This window comes from Hemiscyllium ocellatum, chromosome 6, assembly GCF_020745735.1.
Source record: "Hemiscyllium ocellatum isolate sHemOce1 chromosome 6, sHemOce1.pat.X.cur, whole genome shotgun sequence".
In the NCBI taxonomy this organism is placed as follows: Eukaryota; Metazoa; Chordata; class Chondrichthyes; order Orectolobiformes; family Hemiscylliidae; genus Hemiscyllium; species Hemiscyllium ocellatum.
The window spans coordinates 105243034-105266941 of NC_083406.1; the positions used below are offsets into that span (position 1 = coordinate 105243034).

The 23908-nt window shown below is 43.1% G+C and overlaps 1 protein-coding gene across 1 annotated transcript in view; it reads right to left on the reverse strand.

Moving 5' to 3' along the window:
* atp10a (ATPase phospholipid transporting 10A) overlaps positions 1-19530 on the reverse strand; it is a 175709-nt gene extending 156179 nt beyond the window's left edge. The window contains exon 1 of the mRNA XM_060826997.1: positions 19118-19530. Coding sequence (XP_060682980.1) covers positions 19118-19530 — 413 coding nt within the window. The remainder of the gene's footprint in view (positions 1-19117) is intronic.
* Positions 19531-23908: the final 4378 nt, after the last annotated feature.

Here is a 23908-nt window from a genome sequence, read left to right on the forward strand (position 1 = left end):
TGTAGGAGTATAGGTGGGTTGCGCTTCGGCGGGTCGGTGTGGACTTGTTGGGCCGAAGGGCCTGTTTCCACACTGTAGGTAATCTAAGCTACAGTGTCCAGATCTGGGAGCAGATATTCAGCAGATGACAAAGACTTTGAACATGGCACATAAGCTATTTAATAGACTTGTCTGTGATGAGGAAATACACAGTATGGATTGGCTGGAGAAGCTGGGGGTGTTTTCCTTCGAATGGAGGAGGCCCAACAGAGATTCACTTGAGGGGTTCCCAACTCTAAAGGGTTTAGATGGAGAAAATAAAGGTGAACTGTTTCCAATTGCTGAAGGGTGGCCACGTAGAGAGCACACCTTTCAAGAGGGAAAGGAATCCGAGGTAGCATTACATTACGACCTGACGACAGACAACCAAATCAAATATCTGCATAAAATACTTACAGAATACCGAATGGCCTGGACAGAGTGGATGTTGGGAAGATGTTTCCATTGGTAGGAGAGACTAAGACCTGAGGGCACAGCCTTAGAATAAAGGGAAGACCTTTTAGAATGGAGATAAAAAGAGATTTCTTCAGCCAGAGAGTGGTGAAACTATGGCATTCACTGCCACAAAAGGGTGTGGAGGCCAGGTCACTTCAGACGGCGATAGATACGTTCCTGATTGTAAAAAGGATCAAGGGTTACGGGGAGAAAGTGGGAGAATGGAGTTGAGAAATGTATTAGTCGTGATTGAATGGCAGAGCAGACTCGATGGGTTGAATGGCCTAATTTCTGCTCCTCTGTCTTCTGGTCTTATGGTCTTATTCACAACACAGTGAAATTAAAACATTCAATGACCTTCAAAATTGACCTTGATGGCTCCTAAGCAGACATTTTGAATAGTAAGTATCAGAGTTGTTTGTGTGTAACTGATAGGAAACACCAAGTTCACAACTTAAACAGAATAAAGAAGTAACGATTTATTAATACAGTAGCTTTAGCAGAGTGAAGTTAAGCAACAAGGTAATCTAATTAACGTCTATTATTTATACCCAATCTTCTTTGATTCAAGCCCCACTCACACAAAGACAGACAGATCCAGCAAAGGGATAAATCAAAAGAACAAAAATGAGATGTAACTGAACAGTTCACTGAACGAACTTAATGCACTTGACACTCCATGATGTGTAACATCGCAGACGTATGTGTTTGTATCTTGCTTGGCTTCTGAAGACACTGATGTATGCAACGAGCTTCCAATTGCCTGTGAAGAATATTCACTTAATAGTTATAACTGAGATTCTATTCTCAGAACTTCCAATAAGTTGTTAAGGGGAGGACAACCAGGGAGCAATCAAAATCTTTCATAGATACAGTCATCTTAACTTAAAACACAGTTCAAAAGCCATTTCAAATGTTGGCTTCTCTCTATTGGACTGGTTGTCTCCCTATGAGGACCTAGTTAACATTCAACATCTGCCGTCTGTTTGAGAACTGAACCATCCACAGCATTCTGTGAACAAGAATCGAACTGCAATTAACTTGCAGGCCTGACCTCAGAAACAATTCCCAGTTTGCTGGTTCATCTCGCTTTCTTTAAAACAAGCTGCTGCTTACTGTCCAATGGTCACCTTCAGGTCTCAGTTCACAGCTCCAAACAAAAAAAAATTTAAAAATGAAAACGTCCGAACAACTCACTAAATGTATCCTTTTAGAATCACGAGTAGTTAGATTTTGGATTTAGTAGCCTCATCTTCCAGTCCAAACAGACTAGCAGTACCAGCTTTCAAAAGACAGATGGATAAATACTTAAAGATAAAACTGTAGTGTGAGAGGGTAAAACCAGGCAGAAAGAGCCAGGACTGACTCATTTGGCCGAATAACTTCCTCCTGAGTTGTGTGTTATTCAGTAATTCTACAATTTGGAACTTGAGAATCATTTGGGAGTCGAGAACCCATTCCTGCAAATCAATCTCAGCTCAGTTGCTCCAAATCCTGATCTCACATGTGGTAAAGTCAAAGGGAGATTGTTAACGAAACCCTTCCTCCCTTACCTTCAGTGTGTTCATTAAAAGGAGGCAATATTTACAAATCCTTTGGCAACTTGCCATTCTGGCCAAACATCAAGTGGCATTGTTAAACAAGTTAATCTCTCAACGTGGGCATAAGAAACCCTCAGGCAGCAAACGCCGATTATCTAAGTAATAGCTCACAAAGTGTACAGTGATTTGATCAACACTGAAAAATACACACACTTTGTTCAAAATATTGGGACATTGAATCATAAGGCTTGGATTTTTCTTAAAAATAAACAAAGGTCCATCTTGTCTGCAGGAAAGGAAAGGTGACACCTTCACATCACTGGAAGAACTGTGGGGTGATTTACAGTAACAACTCTGCCGGGAAGATGATGAATATTGAGAATTACATGGGAGAGGATACACAGAAGTGGAATAAGGCAGGCAAGCACATTTCCGATGAAATGGAAGTGTCGGCCATTTGACTGGTAGAATACTCGTGATTGGCAGTAATGTAAACTCAGAATCATACACTGTCCCGCTGGTCTGACACTTATTCTAGATTTTTAACAGTTTAACAACACACTAGAGTCTCTCTTTCCCTGGATTTAACTCAAAATAGAGTCTCTCATGTAATCTAGGTTTAAAAACAGTCCAGGAAAACCTGCTATACTTGAGGGCTATTTTCCATTTATAGACATTCAGCTGTATCAGAATGACTTCTTTTCTGAAAAAAAGTCTACTCCTATTTATGGAAGGCAGCCAATGACTGTGAAGTGTACATAATGTCCCAAAGTCTAAATTCTGTCTGCAGCCCTGAACAAAGAGCCAAGTCAGGCTCCCAGCTGTCTACCTGTGTACTTTGGCAAGGGATAAGAATAAACTTTCTGAGTGACTTGTGCTTTTCACTCACACGTCAGTTCGTTTTTCAGCCCACCCCCCTCCCACCCTGGTCATGTTTTGTCTCCACCCTTGCCCTCAATGGGACTGTTCTCTGCCTTCCTTCATTCATTAAAAATGACTTTCTGAGGAGAGGAGAGAAAGAAACTGAGAAACCCCTTGTAGCAGCCATAATCCCTGCAGCAGATAGGAAAAGCTGAGAGCAGAGATTGAGATCAAGGTAGAAATGGGACCGTGCTCATCTTTCACAGATGTTGGTTCTACAAGGAATGACCCAGGGCCACTGAGTTCCTACTGATATCAGGTTCAAGCTCATGGGGGTGAGGGATTGGTGCTAGGGAGTGGGAATGGAAATTCACAGACCTTCCCTGTCCATCCAAATGGCCTGGGTTTATAATCAGTCTGCCTTTCCCAAGTGATCACTTTTTTTTTTCAAAAGTATACATTCCTCCTTAGAATGTGAATTTTGCTGGTAGAGTCAACATTAATTTCCAGTCCCCAGTCACTGCCTTCCTGAACTGTGGTCGCCCATCCAGCTCTAGGAAAGATGTTGCGAAACTTGAAAGGGTGCAGAAAAGATTTACAAGGATGTTGCCAGGGTTGGAGAGTTTGAGCAATAGGGAAAGGCTGAAGGGACTGGAGGTCACCCTGGAGAGCCGGGTGACCTCATAGAGATATATCAAATCATGGATAGGGTGATGGATAGGGTGAATAGTCAAGGTCTTCCCCCCAGGATAGGGGAGTCCAAAACTAGTGGGAATAGGTTTAAAGTGAGAGGGGAAAAGATTTAAAAAGGGACCTAAGGGGCAACCTTTTCACACAGAGAGTGGTGCGTGTATAGAATGAGCTGCCAGGGGAAGTGGTAGAGGCTGGTACAATTACAACATTTAAAAGGCATCTGGATGGGTATATGAACAGGAAGGGTTTAGAGGGATATGGACCAAGTGCTGGCAAATGGGACTAGATTAATTTACAATATTTGGTAGGCATGGATGAGTTGGACCAAAGGGCCTGTTTCCGTGCTGTACATCTCTATGACTCTATCCGCATTGTGTTTTCTTGGTAGCAAAAAGATTCAGAGATGTATAGCATAGAAACAGACCCTTCGGTCCAACTCATCCATGCCCACTAGATATCCCAACGCAATCTAGTCCCAATCTAGCAGCTGGCCCATATCCCTCTAAACCTTTTCATGTTGGAAGGCTGCATTATGTTAGTTGTAATCTAATAAGGCTGCATCCAAGAAATTTCAATTACATATTCTTCAAAATTCACATTTTTCTAATTGTGGCGGTCAGTCTGTGAGGATTATTTTGTTGAATTTTCTTTTACTCTCTGGTGTTTTAAATACATTCAGTTTAAGATTAAAATAAAAATAATAAAGGATGAAAAAAATTAACAAAAAATAAAAGATTTGTTCTGCAAAATTTGGATTCATTCAAAAGGCCACACGCAATGGTCTAGAAGGCTGCATGCGGCCTTAAGGCCGCAGGTTCCCCACCCCTGCTCTAAACTTTTCCTATTCATATACCCATCCTGATGTCTTTTAAATATTGCAATTGTACCAACCTCCACCACTTCCTCTCACAGCCCATTCCATACACGTATCACCCTCTGCGTGAAAAAGTTGCCCCTTAGGTCTCTTTTATATCTTTCTCCTCTCACCCTAAACCTATGCCCTCTAGTTCTGGACTCCCTGGCCCCAACATAAAGACTTTGTCTATTTATCCTATCTATTCCCCTCATGATTTTATATACCTCTATAAGGTCACCTCTCAGCCTCTGATGCTCCAGAGAAAATAGCCCCAGACTATTCAGCCTCTCCCTGTAGCTCAAATCCTCCAACAATGGCAACATCCTTGCAAATCTTTTCTGAACCCTTTCAAATTTCACAGCATCCTTCCGTTAGGAAGGCGACCAGAATAATATTCCAAAAGTGGCCTGACCAATGTCCTGTACAGCCGCAACATGACCACCCAGACAACTCAGTGACTTGCCAGACCATTTCCATGGGCGATTGAGAGGCAATCACATTGATGTTGGCCAGGCAGGATAGAGAAGTAGATTCCCGCGGGGAAATCAGCAACCCTCTGGGGTTTTGACGATAATCTGGTATTTTGATGATCATTACCAGTTAGGCTAACAGCTGATATCAGATTTAAGGGGAGGCTGGGTTGTTCAGTATTTTTAAGACTAGATTTAGGAAGATTCTTCACCAATAAGGGAGTCAACAATCAAACGGGGCAGACAAGAATGTTGTGTCAAATCTAGACCAACTAGATCAAATGGCGGAGACAAACAAAAAACTACAGATGCTGGAATCCAAGATAGACAAGCAGGAGGCTGGAAGAACACAGCAAACCAGGCAGCATCAGGAGGTGGAGAAGTGAATATTTCAGGACTGAAGAAGGGTTACACCCGAAACGCTGACTTTCCCACCTCCCCATGCAGCCTGGCTTGCTGGGTTCTTCCAGCCTCCTGCTTCTCAAATGGTGGAGCAGGCTTGAGGAGGCTGAATGGTCCACTCCTGCTCTTAATTCATAAGCTTATTGCAACTCTTAAATCACCCTGTCTTTGAACTTTCTCAGTGTTAGTTCAGAGTCACTGGGTTGAAATTCTTGAACTGCATTCCCAACTGCAATGTGGATGTACCCACACTGGGTGGTCTGTAACAACTGAAGGCATTAGCTCACCACCAACACCTCTTGAGGGCAACTAGGGGTGAGCAATTAATGCTAGTCTTGTTATTGATTTCCAAATCCCAAGAATGATTGAATAAAAACCTTAGGACAGCATTAGCATAGAACCCAATTAAACAGCCCCCTGAAGTCTCACTCAAGTAATATCCCTCCACGATTTAGAACTACATTCCTAAAGAAAAGTATGTTTTTTCTGATTTCAGGGAGGTTAGAACTATGAAAATAGTTGAGGGGAAAAATGACAAATTTTACTTGACATAATAATTGTCAAGCCTACAGTATGAAGAATTATCAACTTAAAAAGATAATCAGCCATAACAAATCAATTGGAAAATTTGATGCCGATACAGGCAGTTAAATTAAAAAAACCATTGTTAAAGCACATTGGTTAATGGCATCCAATCTTATCAAAACATCCAAGAAAAATCTCTCCGCAAAAAATCTTACAAAATACTACTATTTGCACACTCAGGAGTTAATTTGTAAAGCTGAACTGTTACTTCTATAGTAACAAAGGCACATCTGCCAGTTTCAAATGGTGGCGATCTTACTCATTTTCACAATCCAAACAGATAGTGATCCAACTCAAGACAATGGCTCAGAAAGTGCGCAATTTTAATGGGAGGGTGGAACAGGGTGTTTAAGATGAGCACATTGGGTCCAGACATTATCATAAGCTCCAGGCAATTTTAACTTCATTTAGTATCAAAATACAGAGGGGGCAAGGCGTTCACTGCAAGTAGCAACACAAGTGAGTAAGGTGGTCAAGAAGGCATATAGCATGCTTGCCTTCATGGATGGAGCATAGAGTATAAAGATTGGCAAGTCATGTTGCAGCTGTATCAAGCTTTTAGTTAGGGGTATTATGTACAGTTCTGGCTGGCACACTACCAGAGGGATATGGAGGCTTTGGAAAGGGAACAGCAACGATTTACCAGGATGTTGCCCGATTTGGAGGGTGTTAGCTATGGAAGAGATTGGACAAACTTGGTTTCTTTTCACTTGAAAATCAAAACATGAGCGGTGACCTGACAGAAGTTTACTAAACTATGAGAGGCAAGAATAGAATGAATATCTGGAGTTTTTGTCCCAGGGCAAAAATACCAATTTCTCGGGCATATAAATTTAAGGTAAAAGGGAAAAGTTTAAAGAAGAGGTGACGGGATTTTGTTTTTACACAGGGATTGGTAAGTACCCAGAATGCACTGCCAGAAGAAGTGGTCGAGGCAGATACAATAGCAATGTTTAAGAGGCTTCTTGACAGATGCATGAATAGGCGTGAAGAAAAAAGGATACAGACCGTGGGCGGCACGGTGGCTCAGCAGTTAGCTTTGCTGCATTACTGTGCTAGGGACCTGGGTTCGATCCCAGCCTCGGGCAACTGGCTGTGTGGAGCTTACATATTCTGCCTGGGTCCACGTGGGTTTCCTTCCACAGTCGAAAGATGTGAAGGTTAGATGAATTGCCCATGTTAAATTGCCCATCGTGTTCACGAATGTGTTTGTAGGGTGGGTTACTCTTCAGAGGGTCGGTGTGGACTTGTTGGGCCGAAGGGCCTGTTTCCACACTGTAGGGATTGTGTGAATCTACGTTGAGGCAAGGGGCTTTTCTTTTAGAAAGATATTATGTGTAGGAGCAGACTTGGTGTGCCAAAGGGCCTGTTCTTGCGCTATGCTGTTCTTCAACGTTTGCAATAAGTTACGTTCCAAAGCGAAAAGGGAAATGGCACTGCGAAACCATGAATTTGGTCCCTGACATAAGAGACAGGAGGAGGAGAAGGACCCATGGACTGTCAGTCTAACGATGGCTGATCTAACTTTGGCTCTAACTCTAACACCTTGCCTGCACACCGGCCCCACGGAATTTGCTTGCCTGCTGTACAGTTTAGAAGTTGCTCCATTTCGACTTTGTATCCGTTCAGATATTCAACCTCACAAAAACAATTCCAGCCAGAGCTGGGTGGGTGCGGGAGCAAGGAAGGAATAATTTTTCCTCCTGAAATCAGCAGGAATCCTACTGGCTTGGGACCAAACAAGGCTCAGTGAGTCACTCGGCAGAACAGAATTTGAGTTTATCCTGAAATAAAGGAGTCTTGCACTCATCATGACAGACGCGAGAATGTCCCACTTCAAAGGGCACACCAACCTATACCGCATGAGAAGCAAGGTACTGACTGGCTGGCAGGCCAACTTTGATTGGGCAAGGTGTTGCCATGGAGGAGGAGTTTTTTCTCAGTTGAAGAAAGGGTGCAATGGTTAGATTAAGCAGGTTGCAGGAAGGACAGTATTTAAAACACCACACATATTAATAACAACAGCACGGACAAGTTGAACAGAACAGGCTTCAATGCAAAAACAATGTAAAAAAAAGTGTCACACAATTCGGGATTTAATAGGCAGAAAGCCAGGTGACCAACACCAATATCCCTGGAGGAGTGGCAGAAGAAAGCAACTGCTGAATTTAACTCCGAGATTCCACATGGCATGGGAAATGTATCTATTCACATTTTTTACAAAAAGTTAATTCATTGTGCAGTGTGCTTCAAGATGTTCTGGTGAGAAAGTTTTGTCATCACTTCCAGCAAAGAAATAATCTAAGTCAATGTTTTCTCTGATGTCCAGTTAAGATTGTATCGACAGCCAAGCAAGCCACTAACGTCAGCCTTCTGGTCTCCAGCACTAGCAGAGAGTAAACTCACAGCTGGCAGCCAAATCCCAGACACAGACACAAATTAACTAAAGGAACACAGCATTTTCACTCTCTCATGTCTATAAACAGCGATTTGACAGCAGGAAAAATGTTAAAACAAAGTACAAGTCAAAAAGCAGATATCTGGTGTGTTTTTTTGGCAAACGATAGAATCCCTAGTGCGGGAAGAGGCCATTGGGCCCACTGATTCTGCACCAACCCTCTGAAGAGCATCCTATCCAGTCCCACCACCCCCCACCCCAACCTATCTCTGTAATCCTGCATTTCCAATGGCTAATCTACCTGGCCAGGACATCACTGCAGAGCAATTTAGCATGGTCAATCCACCTAACTTGCACACCTTTAGACTGTGAGAGGAAGTCACAGAGCACCCAGCAGAAATCCGCAAGGATACAAGGAGAACATGCAAACTTCACTGACTGTTGCCATGGAGGAGGAGCGACTGACTGTGTGGAGTTTGCACATTCTCCCCGTGTCTGTGTGGGTTTCCTCCGGGTGCTCCGGTTTCCTCCTACAATCCAAAGATGTGCGGGTCAGGTGAATTGGCAATGCTAAATTGCCCGTAGTGTTAGGTAGGGGGTAAATGTAGGGGTATGGGTGGGTTGCGCTTCGGTGGGTCGGTGTGGACTTGTTGGGCCGAAGGGCCTGTTTCCACACTGTAAGTAATCTAATCTAAAAAAAATTCACACAGTCGCCCAAGGCTGGAATTCAACTCTAGTCCCTGGTGCTGTGAGACAGCAGTGCTAACCATTGAGCCACCCCTAATATTGTAGGATTATCTTCCCATGCAACTCCAGATTGACCGCAATGGTTGATTCTCAACTGCCTTCTGCAGTGGCCTTGCCAGCCACTTAATTTAAATGCGATTAGGAACTGGCACCAAATTCTGGGCTTGCCAGCAGTGAGTACACATCATGAAAGGAGAATAAACTAATCCTTTAATATCTTCTCCAAGCTGTCAATCAAATTGGAGATATACAACCCTCCTACTATGATGGGAGGTTTTCAAAATGCGCCACCTCTGTTTAAGAAAGGAGGGCGACAGAAGTCAGCAAGTTATGAGCTAATTGGCTGAACATCTGTCATTGGCACAATGCACCCACTCCTATTTCCTACGTTAAAGTAGCCAAATTTTAATAACGATGTCATGGCAGCATTAAGGGCTAGGTCAACAAACAACTACTGAAATAGTCTAAATTTCCCTTTCGGCTTCGTTTATAAGATAGCTCATTTCCACAAGATGCACACATTACGCCTACTTTTTCCTTCCTATGTGAGACATTTTACATTTGCCTGCACAATTGTGCCACTGTTCTTGAAACTTCTATACAACCCGTTCTGTCCGTACTGAGAGGCCTTTTTGATTGAACTGCTTCTTTCAGAATCACATTCAAGTTACATCCAGATAACTCCTCCTTTACATCGTCACCAACTTCCTGATCAACTGAGCTGGCAAATAGCATCTCACTGGTGTTTCATATTGAAACTCAACCAAACTATTTTGAGAAATCCCCCAACATAATACAGCAAGGTCCTAAAGGAAACCTTTTGTGGGGGCAGCAGTGGTGGTGGTGGGGAGGGTGGAGGAACTGACAGACAGGCAAAAAGGATCTAACAACCTATATTGGTAATGAAACAGTCCAATACATTTCACTGGATCATGACAAGACATAATAACACATACTGTGGCAAGTAACTCACCTCCTAACTCCCCAAAGCCTGTCTATCATCTACAAGGCACAAGTCAGGAGTGTGATGGAATACTCCCCAATTGGCTGGATGAGTACAGCTCCAACATTCAAGAAGTTTGACACTATCCAGGATAAAGCATCCCACTTGATTGGCGCTACATTCACAGGCACCCACTCCTTTCACTGTGGTGCTCAGCAGCAGGTGCACTGCCGAAATTCACCAAAGATGCTCAGACAGCACCTTCCAAACCCATGACCACTTTCATCTAGAAGGATAAGGGCAGCAGATACTTGGTACACCATCACCTTCAAGCTTCCCTCCAAGCTACTTACCATCCTGATTTGGAAATACATCATCGTTCGTTCACAGTTGCTCGGTTAAAATCCTGGAATTCCCTCCCTAATAGCATTGTAGGTCAACACACATCAGGAAAATTGCAGTGGTTCACAAAGGCAGCTCACCTCCACCTTCTCAAGGGCAACTAGGGATGGGCATTAAATGCTGGTCAACCAGTGACACAGAATGAATTTTTTAAAATAACTACATAATATGCTTTTAGATCAGGTGAGCAAAAGCTCAGCCAAAGAGCGCTTTTATAACGTGTCTTCCGAAGGGGAAAGTTGTGGTGGGTGGGGTGGCTGGGTGCAAGGAGGACATTCCAAATCTCAGGCCAAAGGCAAATGAAAGCATGGCCATCGATGGCAGAATGATTGAAGAGAGCATTGAGGGTGACAAGTGGCCAGAGTGATTGAGCGTAAATATCGTGGGCTATAAAGCTGGAGAAGATTAGAGACACAAGGCCATCTCCTGAGTCACTGCGTGGCCTGCTCCTAGTTTGTATATCTTTATGCTGTAAGTGCGATGGAAGTTTTGACCCCAACGGGGTGTTTTACAGGAGGAGCAATGCTTACGTTACTCCTATACCACAAGAAAGTGGGCATGGATATCGTAGTATTGAAGAATCCAATAGACATTAGCTACAACTAATTATTATGCACAAAGTTTACATTCTTTGGGCACACAAGCATCCAGGCTAATATTAATCTACTAGGTTACAGCTGAGGAGCAGTGGAGTGTATTCAAGGGATCCGAGTTAGGAAGAAGCAGGAGATGTTTCTCTCAGGTCACATGCTAGGATAGAAATGGTAATATAATGTGCATAAAGGCATATTGATCATGACAGTGAACACAATGAGAACAGCTGAATCATTTTAAAAGGGGGAAAACTGGCATCAGCACATGACAGAGTTTTGCCATAAATCAATGAAATGTGATGGCTCTGCATCCAGCAAGCCAGTGGGCTACTGGAAGATAACCATGTGAGTTCTACTGTGCAGACAGGATGGGAAAGGGAAGGAGAGTGAGCGAGCACAAAAGCGAGTACGGGAGAGAACGAGACAGCGCAAGAGAGCGAGCGAGATAGCACGAGAGGGCAAGGCAGCACAAGAGGGTGAGACAATGCGAGAGAGACAGACAGCGAGAGAGAGAGACAGACAGCGAGAGAGAGAGAGTGGTACAGCGAGAGAGAGAGTGGTACAGCGAGAGAGAGAGAGAGTGTACAGCGAGAGAGAGAGTGAGAGTGCAAGAGAGCACGAGAGCGAGAGAGTGAGCGAGAGCAAGAGCATGAGCGAGTGAGAGACCGAGCACAGACCTTAGCTTGAGAATCCTCTCCCCCACCACACCCAACCTTGTCCTTTTTGCCCAAAGACCTGCGGCTCCAAGACCTTTCCTGTTGAGTCAATGTGAGGACACCCGAAATACGAAGCCTGGCTGATATCAGCCCTGTTTTGTGGGACCGATGGCAATGATAAGGCCTCCCTCATGCATGACAAAACCCCGGCAGGAGAGTGACGGGTAAAGGCAAGATTGAGCTGATCGAGAGCCACAATCTTCAAATCTGAGTGACCCGACAACTTCAGTACAATTCCACAAGACCCATGGGATTACTATAAGGCTGCATCTGCTTTACAGTTGTAAACGTTAAGCAGTTAAATCAAGATCAACTGAAGGCAGACGCACAGGTAGCATGAGGAAGCTATTTCCTTCACTCCAGCTGCAAAGATAAATAGAACACAACATTTAATTTCCTGATAATCCCTCCTTTCCCAAGTCTAAATTGAAAGCTGATGTTTAGACCTTTTGGTGGACATCGATGGATCATAAGTATTGATTGGTTGATTGATTATTGTCACATTTACCGAGTTACCGTGAGAAGTCTTGTTGTACTTGCTCTACGGACATGTCATACCATACAAAGTGTATCAGGGTCGCAGAACAGAGTTCAAAATACAATGTTATAGCCACAGAAAGAGGGAGAGAGAGAGAGAGAGTGAATCTTCATTAACGCTTGAGAGTCATAGAGTTGTACAGCATGGAAACAGACCCTTTGGTCCAACCAATCCACAAAAGACACTTGGATGGTTAAATGACCAGGAGACAGCCAGGGACAGGCAAGTGGGACTAGTTGAGGTCCATTCAAAAATCATGTAACAGCTGGATGTCTTGAAATACAGAAAAGTGGATAAATCCCCAGGACCTGATCAGGTGTACCCTAGAACTCTGGGAAGCTAGGGAAGTGATTGCTGGGCCCCTTGCTGAGATACTTGTATCATCGATAGTCACAGGTGAGGTGTGCCGGAAGATTGGAGATTGGCTAATGTGGTACCATTATTTAACAAAGATGGTAAAGAAAAGCCAGGGAACTACAGGCCAGTGAACCTGACATCAGTGGTGGGCAAGTTGCTGGAGGGAATCCTGAGGGACAGGAATTACATGCATTTGGAAAGACAAGGACTGATTAGGGATAGTCAACATGACTTTGTGTGTGGGAAATCACGTCTCACAAACTTGATTGAGTTTTTTGAAGAAGTAACAAAGAGGATTGATGAAGGCAGATCGATGGACATGATCTACTTGGACTTCAGTAAGATGTTCGACAAGATTCCCCAGGGCAGACTGGTTAGCAAGGTAAGATCTCATGGAAAACAGGGAAAACCAGCCATTTAGATAAAGAATTGGCTTGCAGGTAGAAGACCTGTGGTGGAAGGTTGTTTTTCAGACTAGAGGTCTGTGACCAGTGGAGGTCCACAAAGATCTTGAATCTATTCAGACATGTACACAAACTTTTATATTTTCTACCTGATGGAAGAGGCTGGAAGAGAGTATAACTGGGATGGGAGCTATCTTTGATTATGTTGGCAGCTTTCCGGCGGGTAGTGTGGACAGACTCAGTGGATGGAAGGCTGGTTTGCATGATGATTGGGCTGTGTTTGCATCTCCGTGGAGTTTCTTTCAGTCTTTAAGGAGCAGTTGCCACATCAAGCTGCGATACATCTGGGTAAGATGCTTTCTATGGTGCATCTATAAAAATTGGTAAGAGTCAGTGTGGAGATGCTGAATTTCCTTAGCATCCTGAGGAAGAAGGGATGTTGTTGTTCATTCTTGATCATTGTGTTGATATGGGTGGTCAAGAACAGATTGCTGGTGATCGTCACTTCTAGAAACCTGATGCTCTCGACTGTCTCGACCTCAGTACCACAGACCCAGACAGGGGCATGCCCTCCACTTCACTTCCTGAAGTCAATGACCAGCTCCTTTGCTGATGTTGATGGAGAGATTGTTATCTTTATGTCACGCCACCAAGTACGCAACTGTGTTCCTGTACTCTGTCTCATCGTTGGTCGAGACCGGATCTACAGTGGTGGCATTATCAGCAAACTTGTAAATGGAATTGGGGTGGAAATTGGCCAAACACTCATGAGTGTTTAAGCAGCACAGTAAGGGGGTTGAGTAGGTAGCCTTCTGGGACACCAGTGTTTAGGATTATGGTGGAGGAGGTGATGTCACCTATTCTTACTGATTGCGGTCTATGGGTCAGGAAGTTGAGGATCCAGTTACAAGGGGGGAAGCTGAGACCTAAGTCTCGGAATTTAGAGATGAATTGTTTGGAGTTATGGTGTTGAATGCGGAACTGTAACCGATAAGAAGGAGGCTGCGATCCAGGTGTTGCAGAGATAAGTGTAGGGCCAGTGTAATAGCTGTGGATAAATTACAAAGCTTCACAGCAATGTGGAAGGCTGGAGGTGTAGTGAGTGACGATCAACTTCTTGAAGCACTTCATAATTACAGAGATTATAGCTACCGGGAGGTAGTCATTGAGGAACGTTGCGTGGGATTTCTCTGGCATCATTCGATGGTGGTGTTGAATTGAATTGAATTTATTGTCACATGTACCGAGGCACAGTGAAAAGCTTTGTCTTGCGAGCAATACAGGCAGATCACAGAGTTAAGTAGCATGGATAAGTAAATAATAGGTAAACAGCAGCAAAAACCAAAACACAGGTACAGGCAAATGCTAAGAGTTTGTGAGTCCATTCAGTATTCTAACAACATAGGATAGAAACTGTTTCGAGGCCGGCTGGTGTGTGTGTGTGTGTGTGTTCAGGCTTCTGTATCTGGTCTTCCTGAAGCATGTGGGGACTTCAGATCATAGTAAGGCGAGGTTAAAGATGTCAGTGAATACTTCTGCCAGCTGGTCCACACAGGTTCTGAGTGCACAGTCAAGGACTCCATCTGGGCTTATTGCTTTCCATGGGTTCGAGCTGAAGAAGGTCAATCTAATGTCTGCGATGGTACTTTTCTGCTTTGATAAAAACTAAGACTGGCAGCAGGTTGGAAACAGTTCATGTTACTGGCTCAATGTAATTGTCAAATTGGAGTATCATATGATTGCCCATTCAGTCTAAAAACAGGATGGGCCTGTTTTTAATTTTTAACTAAACTACTTTCAGAGTAGTGAATCACAGAACAATTCCTACTCTATTTGTTGATTCACTTAAAATATCGCAGATTGACTTTTAATTCCATTCTTGTGACTCATTCCTATTTCTGGGAAAAGAGAGCAATTTTTTGTTGCCAGATTGCAAACCAAAGACTAAGGTTAACTTACTAATTTCCTGTTTGTAAATCATTTGTTATTTGTAAAGTAAGGGCTTGAAGTCCCACCGTAAAAGGAATGATTAAAAAAACTTTCAAAACATAAAACTGATAAATCGTATCTTTGGTAGGTAAGGGCAGTTTGGACTAGTTTAAATTTAACTGGGAATAGCAATCAATCAGTCACAGTTTACTAGTGGGTGAGGATGTAGTGGCAAGCAATCCATCTGCACGAGGTACAGCAGAAAATAAACATTCAAGTTTCATCCTTTTACACTAGCAACAAGGCTGGGAAACCATCTGTCCAGCCTCTATTCAACACACTTAACGGACTTCAATGACTAGGCAAATAACCATTTCAGTGCAGTCACCAAGTAGCAACAGTGCTCAAACACAAACACAGAAACGCACACATCTATACGCTATTTAGTACCGCTCTCAATTAAAAATGAAACAATTAAAATTTACAGCGCAATTCACAGTACTGTAAAGAATGGAAGAGCAGGATAGCTTCGAATCAACCAAAAATGTCTGATCCAAGTCGGCTTCAATACACTCCTGCAACTAGAGAGACTTTTTTGAAGTTCATCTGGGTCTAGGAAAAAGTGATCGACAACAGTGCAACAGACCCAAAGTGTGCATCCAACCAACAATATCAAATGCAAGCTAGCAACGCATGGAAGCACTTTGCTTTGCAAATATTCCAGAGCACTTGTACGGTCTAGTACACCAAATGCTCTGCTCAGGACTGTAAGTAACTGCAGAACATTGTGTGCACAGCCCAGGTTATCACAGAAGCCAATCTCCCATCCATGGACTTCTTATTACTGCAGAAAGGCTACCATCATCATCAAAGATCCCCCACCCTGGTAATACTTTCTCCTAACCTCTTTTGTCAGGCAACAGATACAGAGGCTTGAACACATGCACCAACAAGTCCAAGAACAGCTCCTCCCCTGCTGTTATTAGAGTGCTGAGTGGACCTCTCTAATTTCAAATCTAACAGTGACCCTGCTTCTGTGCAGCTGTAACATGTCTGCCTTGCTCCATCTAAGCACCCTATGCTTTGTATGTCCTGTTTGCTATGAACTCCCTGTACTGATGGCAAAACGAAACTTTTCACCGTACCTGGGCACATATGACAACAATATATCAAATTAAATCGTCAATTAAATTGAAGCTTAAGATGTGCATTGCAATCTAATGCAATGGAACTGACACTCAAAAGCATTAAAACAAAGAACTGCTGGAATTTCTCCAAGGAGGTCCTCCATAGTACCTGGACAAAATATTTTGTACAAAAGGCTTTCTTTGAATATTTTCAAATTAACTTGTTCAGAGATGTTATGACACATCTCTGGAGCAGGTGGGACTTGAACCTGGGTCTCCTGCTTTTTTTTTGATGTTAAGGGAAAGTCCCCACTTCTTCCCAATATTAAAGCTAAATGTTTGAAGGTGGAAATCCTTAATTTATTTGGCAGCAATTGTGAGAAACAGAATCAATGTTTCATGTCTGTGATGCTCCATCAGGTGTTTAGATGAAAGGTCACAAACCTGAAACATTAACTGTGTTTCTCTCTCCACACAGATGTGGCCAGACCTCCGGAGCATTTTACAGGATTTTTCTGTTATTGTTTCAAATTTCCAGCATCCGCGGTGTTTTTTTTATTAAGAGTTTACACAATTGGCGAAGTGAAGCTTTGTGCATTAAACACAGTCCACTAGGACAGAACTTCGTTGCTGCACCTTGGAGCCAGTCAGACTGAGTCAAGTCTGTAATGATCAGCCAAGTTTTAGGTTGGTAACTGTAATAAATTACAAACTAAAAAGGATACTTTTACTAAATTATACACTGGTGATTGTTAATTTTACAATTTTGGACAGACAACATATACTTATTTCTGCTTTGTCAATTCACAACTTAGCTCACTATAAGGCATTTATTTTAAAGAAAAAATATTTTCAAGATTGCTCTGCCCCTTCTATCACAAACAGAGGTTTCCAGGCAGCCATTCATAGTTTTGGAGCAAATCTATAAAATCACATTCTAGGATACACTCTTACAACTTGATCTGAACTTCCCAGAGCTCATCCTAAGTAAAAATCAGCACCCTTACATTGAGAAAAATTATGATAACACAAGTCTGGTCAATTACTGCTCATCACAGAACCCAAAGTATGTATTTGATCTGTTTTCAAAGCACAACTTATCCTAAGGTGATCCTTAAGGTAAACCTTGGGTGGTGATTTATACAAAAAGAGCAACCTTTAGAACACACTGGCAGTAAATCAAACCATTAAGGATGATTAAAGTCTGTTTTGTTCTTCATAATATATTGCAGCTGCATACAAAAGCAACCAGCACTTGCAATTTGTGAAAATTATTCATATTCCAATCCACAAATAACCACAAAGACGATGTGAAATAGGGAGGGTGCCTATTAACTGTTACTTATCCACACTCTGGGCTCAAATTGATGCCTATCCTGTAAATTAAGTTTTAGAAACTGTATTTTAAACACTAGAGCAGAGTTTCCCAAAACGGGAACTGGAAACCTGAGTGGGGGTCATGAGCTTCGAGACTGTAACAGTCACTCCCAAATATCCTCATCCTGCTTTCATGGGTTTTCTCCAGACACTGCTACCAGCCACATTGAGGGGACCTGGCAATTTTTAAGCTTTGGGAAAGAATTTGTTAAGTTTGAGCATCAACCTGCAACCCATTCCTGATGAAGGGCTTTTGCCCGAAACATCGATTTCGCTGCTCGTTGGATGCTGCCTGAACTGCTGTGCTCTTCCAGCACCACTGATCCAGAATCTGGTTTCCAGCATCAGCAGTCACTGTTTTTACCTTCCTTCCAACAAGCCCAATGGCAGGTGGTGTGACACAGTCCTAGTTAACCACGTGAGGTGCTCCCTTTCCATCGCTCCAGGCTACAATCTATATGTAAACGCACATGTTTCCACAAGACTTCCCCAGGGGCCAGAAACACACTACCACTGACCCAGCACACAGAGAACTCAAGAGAGTACAGCCCATATATTAAAAAAATGGACTTTTCAAAGAATTAATTTTAATAACTTTTTTAAAATGTGCATTTTCATTTTGGAATATGTCTTTTAAGGCATATCAATTTCAAAATTACTATGCTGTGGCGGCATGGTGGCACAGTGGTTAGCACTGCTGCCTCACAGTGCCTGAGACACGGGTTCAATTCCCGACTCAGGCGTTCTCCCTGTGTCTGCGTGGGTTTCCTCCGGGTGCTCCGGTTTCCTCCCACAGTCCAAAGATGTGCGGGCCTCCCACAGTCCAAAGATGTGCGGGTTAGGTGAATTGGCCATGCTAAAATTGCCTGTAGTGTTAGGTAAGGGGTAAAAATGTAGGGGTATGGGTGGGTTGCGCTTCGGCGGGTCGGTGTGGACTTGTTGGGCCGAAGGGCCTGTTTCCACACTGTAAGTAATCTAATCTAATCTAATGTTTGCAAAAGAAATGTTGCAAATACCTGCACTCAAGAAAAATATAGCAATATTGTAAATATTTGTGTGGTCCACAAATGCCAATATTACACATATTATACTAAAATATGAATATTACAAATATTTGAAGTGGAAGTGCAAAACAATACTGATGTTGCAAATACCTGCACTCAGGTATCAATATTGCAAATATTTGTGTGGTCTAAAAATATTAACAATGACACATACCTGTACTAAAATATAAATATTGCATATATTTGAATTATGTAGAAATACTGCTGTTGCAAATACCTGCAGTCAGTATTGCAAATATTTCTGTGCTGTAAAGTGAGGAATTACCTGCACTTAAATATGAATATTGCAAATATTTGTACTGTATAAGAGTATCGATAATCACACATACATGCACTAAAGTATCAATATTGCAAATATTTCTGTGCTGCTAAATTATTAAGGATTAGCTGCACTTAAATATGAATATTGCAAATATTTGTACTGTATAAGAGTATCGATAATCACACATACATGCACTAAAGTATCAATATTGCAAATATTTCTGTGCTGTTAAATTATTAAGGATTAATTGCACTTAAATATGAATATTGCAAATATTCGTATTGTGCAGAAGTATCAATAGTCACACTTGTCTGTACTAAAGTGTCAATATTGCAAATACCTGTGTGCTGTAAAAGTATACATTAACGTTTCAAATACCTGCAGTAAACGAGGCAGTCCATGTGGTTGATCTCTTGGTCAGACCTGTACCTCCTGTAATCCTCCCACAGATCCTTCAATGCAGTCACAGCCAGGATGAAGACTACAGGGGTCAGTGCCAGCTCGGGCTGGAAGGCGCCGACGATGGGCACGAAGTTCAGGAGGGCGATGAAGACAAAGTAGACATTGGCGAAGCGGTGGAACTGCTCGAAGAGGTTCTTGGGCAGGAAGGAGAGCAGCGTGTACTTGGTGGTCTTGAGTCGGTTGCTGGCGTGCAGCCTCCGGGGCTGGTCGTTGCCTTTCGGGCCGAGCGGCAGCAGGTTGGAGCGGACAGTGCGGCTCTTGCCCTCTCTCCTGGAGCCGGAGCTCCGGGGCAGCTTGCAGCCTTTAGCCGGGGCTATGTCCTGGGCCATGCTGAGCTGCACCCATACACCTGGAGCCCCACCTGAGCCAGCCCACCAGCACCCATATATATCACACACAGGACATCAAAGCACAAACCTTTGCTACTGTCCTAGAGAGACAGGCTAAACATCTCCAACAGGCTCCTGGACACGTCCAGTGCTCCTTCTCCCCTTCATAATCACTCACTCTCCCTTCAAACTGCTGCTGGTGACAGATTGCTGCAATGTGAAACCTCCCTCTTCCTTCACTTCCATGTGAATTTAATGCAAACTTCAGGGCAACAAATTGCAAGACTCACTCACATACACACACACAGCAAACACCAAGGTTCCTCCTCTGCCTGTCTCTCTCTCTCTCTCTCCACTGCTGCTGGTGAGAAACTTCCACATATCCGGTATTCTTTCAACAATATTGCAAAATAACTTTCAGCTCCAGCCGCCCAGGAATGTATGTCTAACTCCCTCCTCCCCCTGACAGAAGCTCTGCCCACTGCACAGACCCAGCCCAGCCGCCAGCTCAGCTGATGCTTCAATTCACCCACCCACTTCTCTTCCCTTTCTCCCACCCCTTCACATCCCACCCCTCCTTGGCTCTAGCAAGGACTTCCCCACTTAAAACTGTGCCCATTCAGTTGCAAAGCCTGAGTTGAGTTGGAAAGAACTTCATTGATTGTTCCTCCTGTGTAGCCATGGTAGCGTCAGACACAGATAAAACAAAACCACACCGAGCGGATTTCACAGGAAATCTCAAAGGCTGCGATTTCTGTTTCGCTTTCTTATCGCCCCAGCTCAGATGTCTTTAGTTGGGGAGTGCACTTGGTTCTTCACAGTAGACAAAGTGATCAAATACATGCGAATCCATCTGTTAGCTTTTTCTGGAGATGTTGTAAAAGCTTGTGACTTCAACAGGTCACTTTTTTGAATTCAGGAGGGGATGGAAAAATTGGGAGCAACCAGCTCTTTAAAAGGATTGATATGGGAGGCACAGATTTAGAATGTTTTCCAACGGAACCAAATACCAGAATAAGAAAAAAAAAATTCATCAGACCGCAAATAACCAGGGAATAAATGCACTGTCTAGGTGTGTAGGTGATAGGAATATAGCAGTTTTAAAACCAGTAGTACTTAGGAAATGGACAAATGTACTAATTTTACTGTTCCTTTTCTGTGGGTATTTGTTCTTCAAGAGTTTTGTGCTCATGCCTGCCCACTCTCTGCACTGAGTGAGAGTCACTGGGCAACAATTGAAAACAACAAATTAACCTTGACCCAATCTGTGGAATGCGGAGGTGAATCGGAGTTTCCTCTACACCCCACACTCTCAGAATTGCTGAATTTGGTGCAAAATAGGGCCATTCGGTCCATCATATCTGCTCTGACTCTCAGCATTTTGATTTAGGGCTAAGAGTTCCCTGTAACTCTGCACATTGTTTCTATCTAAAGAATCATCAGTTGTATTATACAATCCCTCAATTGAACCACCCTGCCCCCCTACCTCCAGACAGTGCATTCTGTTCCTGATTATTTGTGGGCTGGTGAAAACGTTTTTTTTTCTCACCCACGTATTTAGTTCAGTTGCAAAACATTCTAGATCTGTGCCTGCCATCTCAATGCACTTAAAAGTTGGTTGCTCCCAATTATTCCATCCCCTTATGAATTCAAAAAGTGTCATTGAATAAGCACAGTGGCTCAGTGGTTAGTACTGCTGCCTCACAGTGCCAGGGACCTGGGTTTGATTCCCGCCTTGGGTGACTATCTGTGTGGAGTTTGCGTATTTTCCCCGTGTCTGCATGTGTTTCCTCCCACAGTCCAAAGATGTGCGGGTTAGATGGATTGGCCATGCTAAATTGCCCATAGTGTGCAGGCTAGTGGGTTAGCCATGGGAAATATAGGGTTATGGGATGGGGTTGGTTCTGGGTGGGATGCTGTTCGGAGGGTTGGTGTGCACTTGATGAGCTGAATGGCCCATTTCCACACTGTGGGGATTGAATGCAATTTCATTTTGGCATTGTCATCTCCAATCTCACTGCTGGAACCATTCTTGTAAATCTCTTCTTCACACTCTCCGATTCACATCTATCATAAAGTGTAGCATCCAGAACTGTACACAATATGCCAGCTGAGGTGAAGATAGAGCTTACCTAGGTTTAGCATAACCTCTTTGTTCCTGTATGAGGTGTGCTGTAACTTCCTCAACAGCTTAACTAAAATATATCTGAGCATACCTACAAGGATCAGTGTTGGGTTCATTGTTTTTCGTCATTTATATAAATGGTTTGGATGTGAATATAGGAGGTATGGTTATGAGATTGCAGATGACACCAAAATTGGAGATGTACTGGACAGTGAAGAAGGTTACCTCAGAGTACAATGTGACCTGAATCAGATGGGCAAATGGGCCAAGGAATGGCAGATGAAGTTTAATTTCGATAAATGTGAGGTGTTGCATTTTGCTAAGGCAAATCAGAGCAGGACTTATACATTTAAATCCTGAGGGAGTGTTGCTGAACAAAGAGACCTTGGGATGCAGGTTCATCGTTCCTTGAAAGTGGAGTTACAGGCAGACAGAGTAGTGAAGAAGCATCTGGTACGCTTGCCTATAGTGGATTGAGTGTAGGAGTTGGGAGATCATGTTGTGACAGTACAGGAGTTTGGTTAGGCCACTTTTGGAATACTGCATTCAACTCGGTCTCCCTGCTATAGGAAAGATGTTGCGGAAGTTAGAGTCATAGAGATGTAAAGCACAGAAACAGACCCTTCGGTCCATCTCATTCATGCTGACCAGATATTCTAACCCAATCTAGTCCCATTTGCCAGCACTTGGCCCATATTCCTCTAAACCCTTCCTATTCATAAACAGAAAAGATTTGCATGGATGTTGCCAGGGGATAGAGAGTTTCAGTTACAGGGAGAGGCTGAATAAGCTGGGACTATTTTCAATGGAGTGTTGGAGGATGAGGGGTGATCTTACAGAAGTTTATAAAATCATGAGGGGTTTGGATAGGGTGAATAGTCAAGGTCTTTTCCCCAGGATAGGGGTATCCAAAACTAGAGGGCATAGGTTTTAAGTGAGAGAGGAAAGATTTAAAAGGAACCTAAGGGTCAACTTTTTCACACAGAGGGTGGTACGTGTATGGAATGGCTGCCAGAGGAAAAGATGGAGGTTGGTACAATTACAACATTTAAAAGGCATCTAGATGGGTTTGTGAATAGAAAGGTTTAGAGGGATATGGGCCAAATGCTGGCAAAAGGGATTGAATTAATTTAGAATATCTGGTCGGCATGGATGAGTTGGACCAAAGGGTCTGTTTCTGTGCTGTACAGCTCTATGACTCTAATCCAGTATGCTTTATTAACAGCTTTCTGCACTTGTCCTGCCATGTTTAATGACTTATACATAAGTAATTCCAGATCTCTCTGTTCCTGACAATCTTTTGGAACATCATCTTTTGTTTTATACAGCCTGTGCAGATGTCACTGGATGAGTAACCTGGAACTCCAGGCTGGGGACATTGGTTCAAATCCCACCATGGCAGATGATGAAATTTCAATTCAATTAAAATTTTGAAAGAAAGAACTGGTGTAATGGCAACCATGTAACCATTGTAGATTGCCATAAAAACTCATTGATTTCACTCATCTTCTTTAGAGGCATCCACCCAATATGTTTCCCCAGACCCACAGCAATGTAAATCACTCTTAACTGCCCTTTGGGCAATTGGAAATGGTCAATAAATGTTGGCCTATACGACATGAGCGATTTGTTTTAAGAGGTGTATCCCCTCACACCCGTCTGCATTGAACATCATCTGTCACCCATGGGCCCAATCCACCAACGTGTCAATGGTCTTCTGGAGTTTTACATAGTCCTGCTCAGAGTTAAAAATGCTACTAGGATTTGTGTCATCCACAAACTTTGAATTGTCCCTGCACACCAATGTCTAGATCATTAACAGATATCAGGAAAGGTGTGAGTTCTAATACCAATCATTGGAGAAGCCCATTACAAATCTTTCTCTAGCCTGAAAAGTAGCCATTAATGATCACTCTCCATCAAAAGGTGGCATCAATACAAGGGGATTGGATTGGCCATTTGTGAAATATTCAGACTGCAGTGGCAGCCACAAATCTTGCTGGCATTTTTGGGTAAGGGAATTAGGACCCTGGAGCCAACTTTGAAAAGCCATCATGATGCTACATGTTACTGAGTATAGATGGGCAAAGTGGGCAGAGTTCAATCATTCTGGAAGTTGTATGCAATGTGCTGAAGTGAAATGCTATTCTCTGGAAGAAACACCGTGCATGGACATGAGCTCGCAAAGAGGATAGATTAACAGGAAAAGACAGCACAGATAAAGGTAAACTATTCCTATTGTTCGGGATTCTG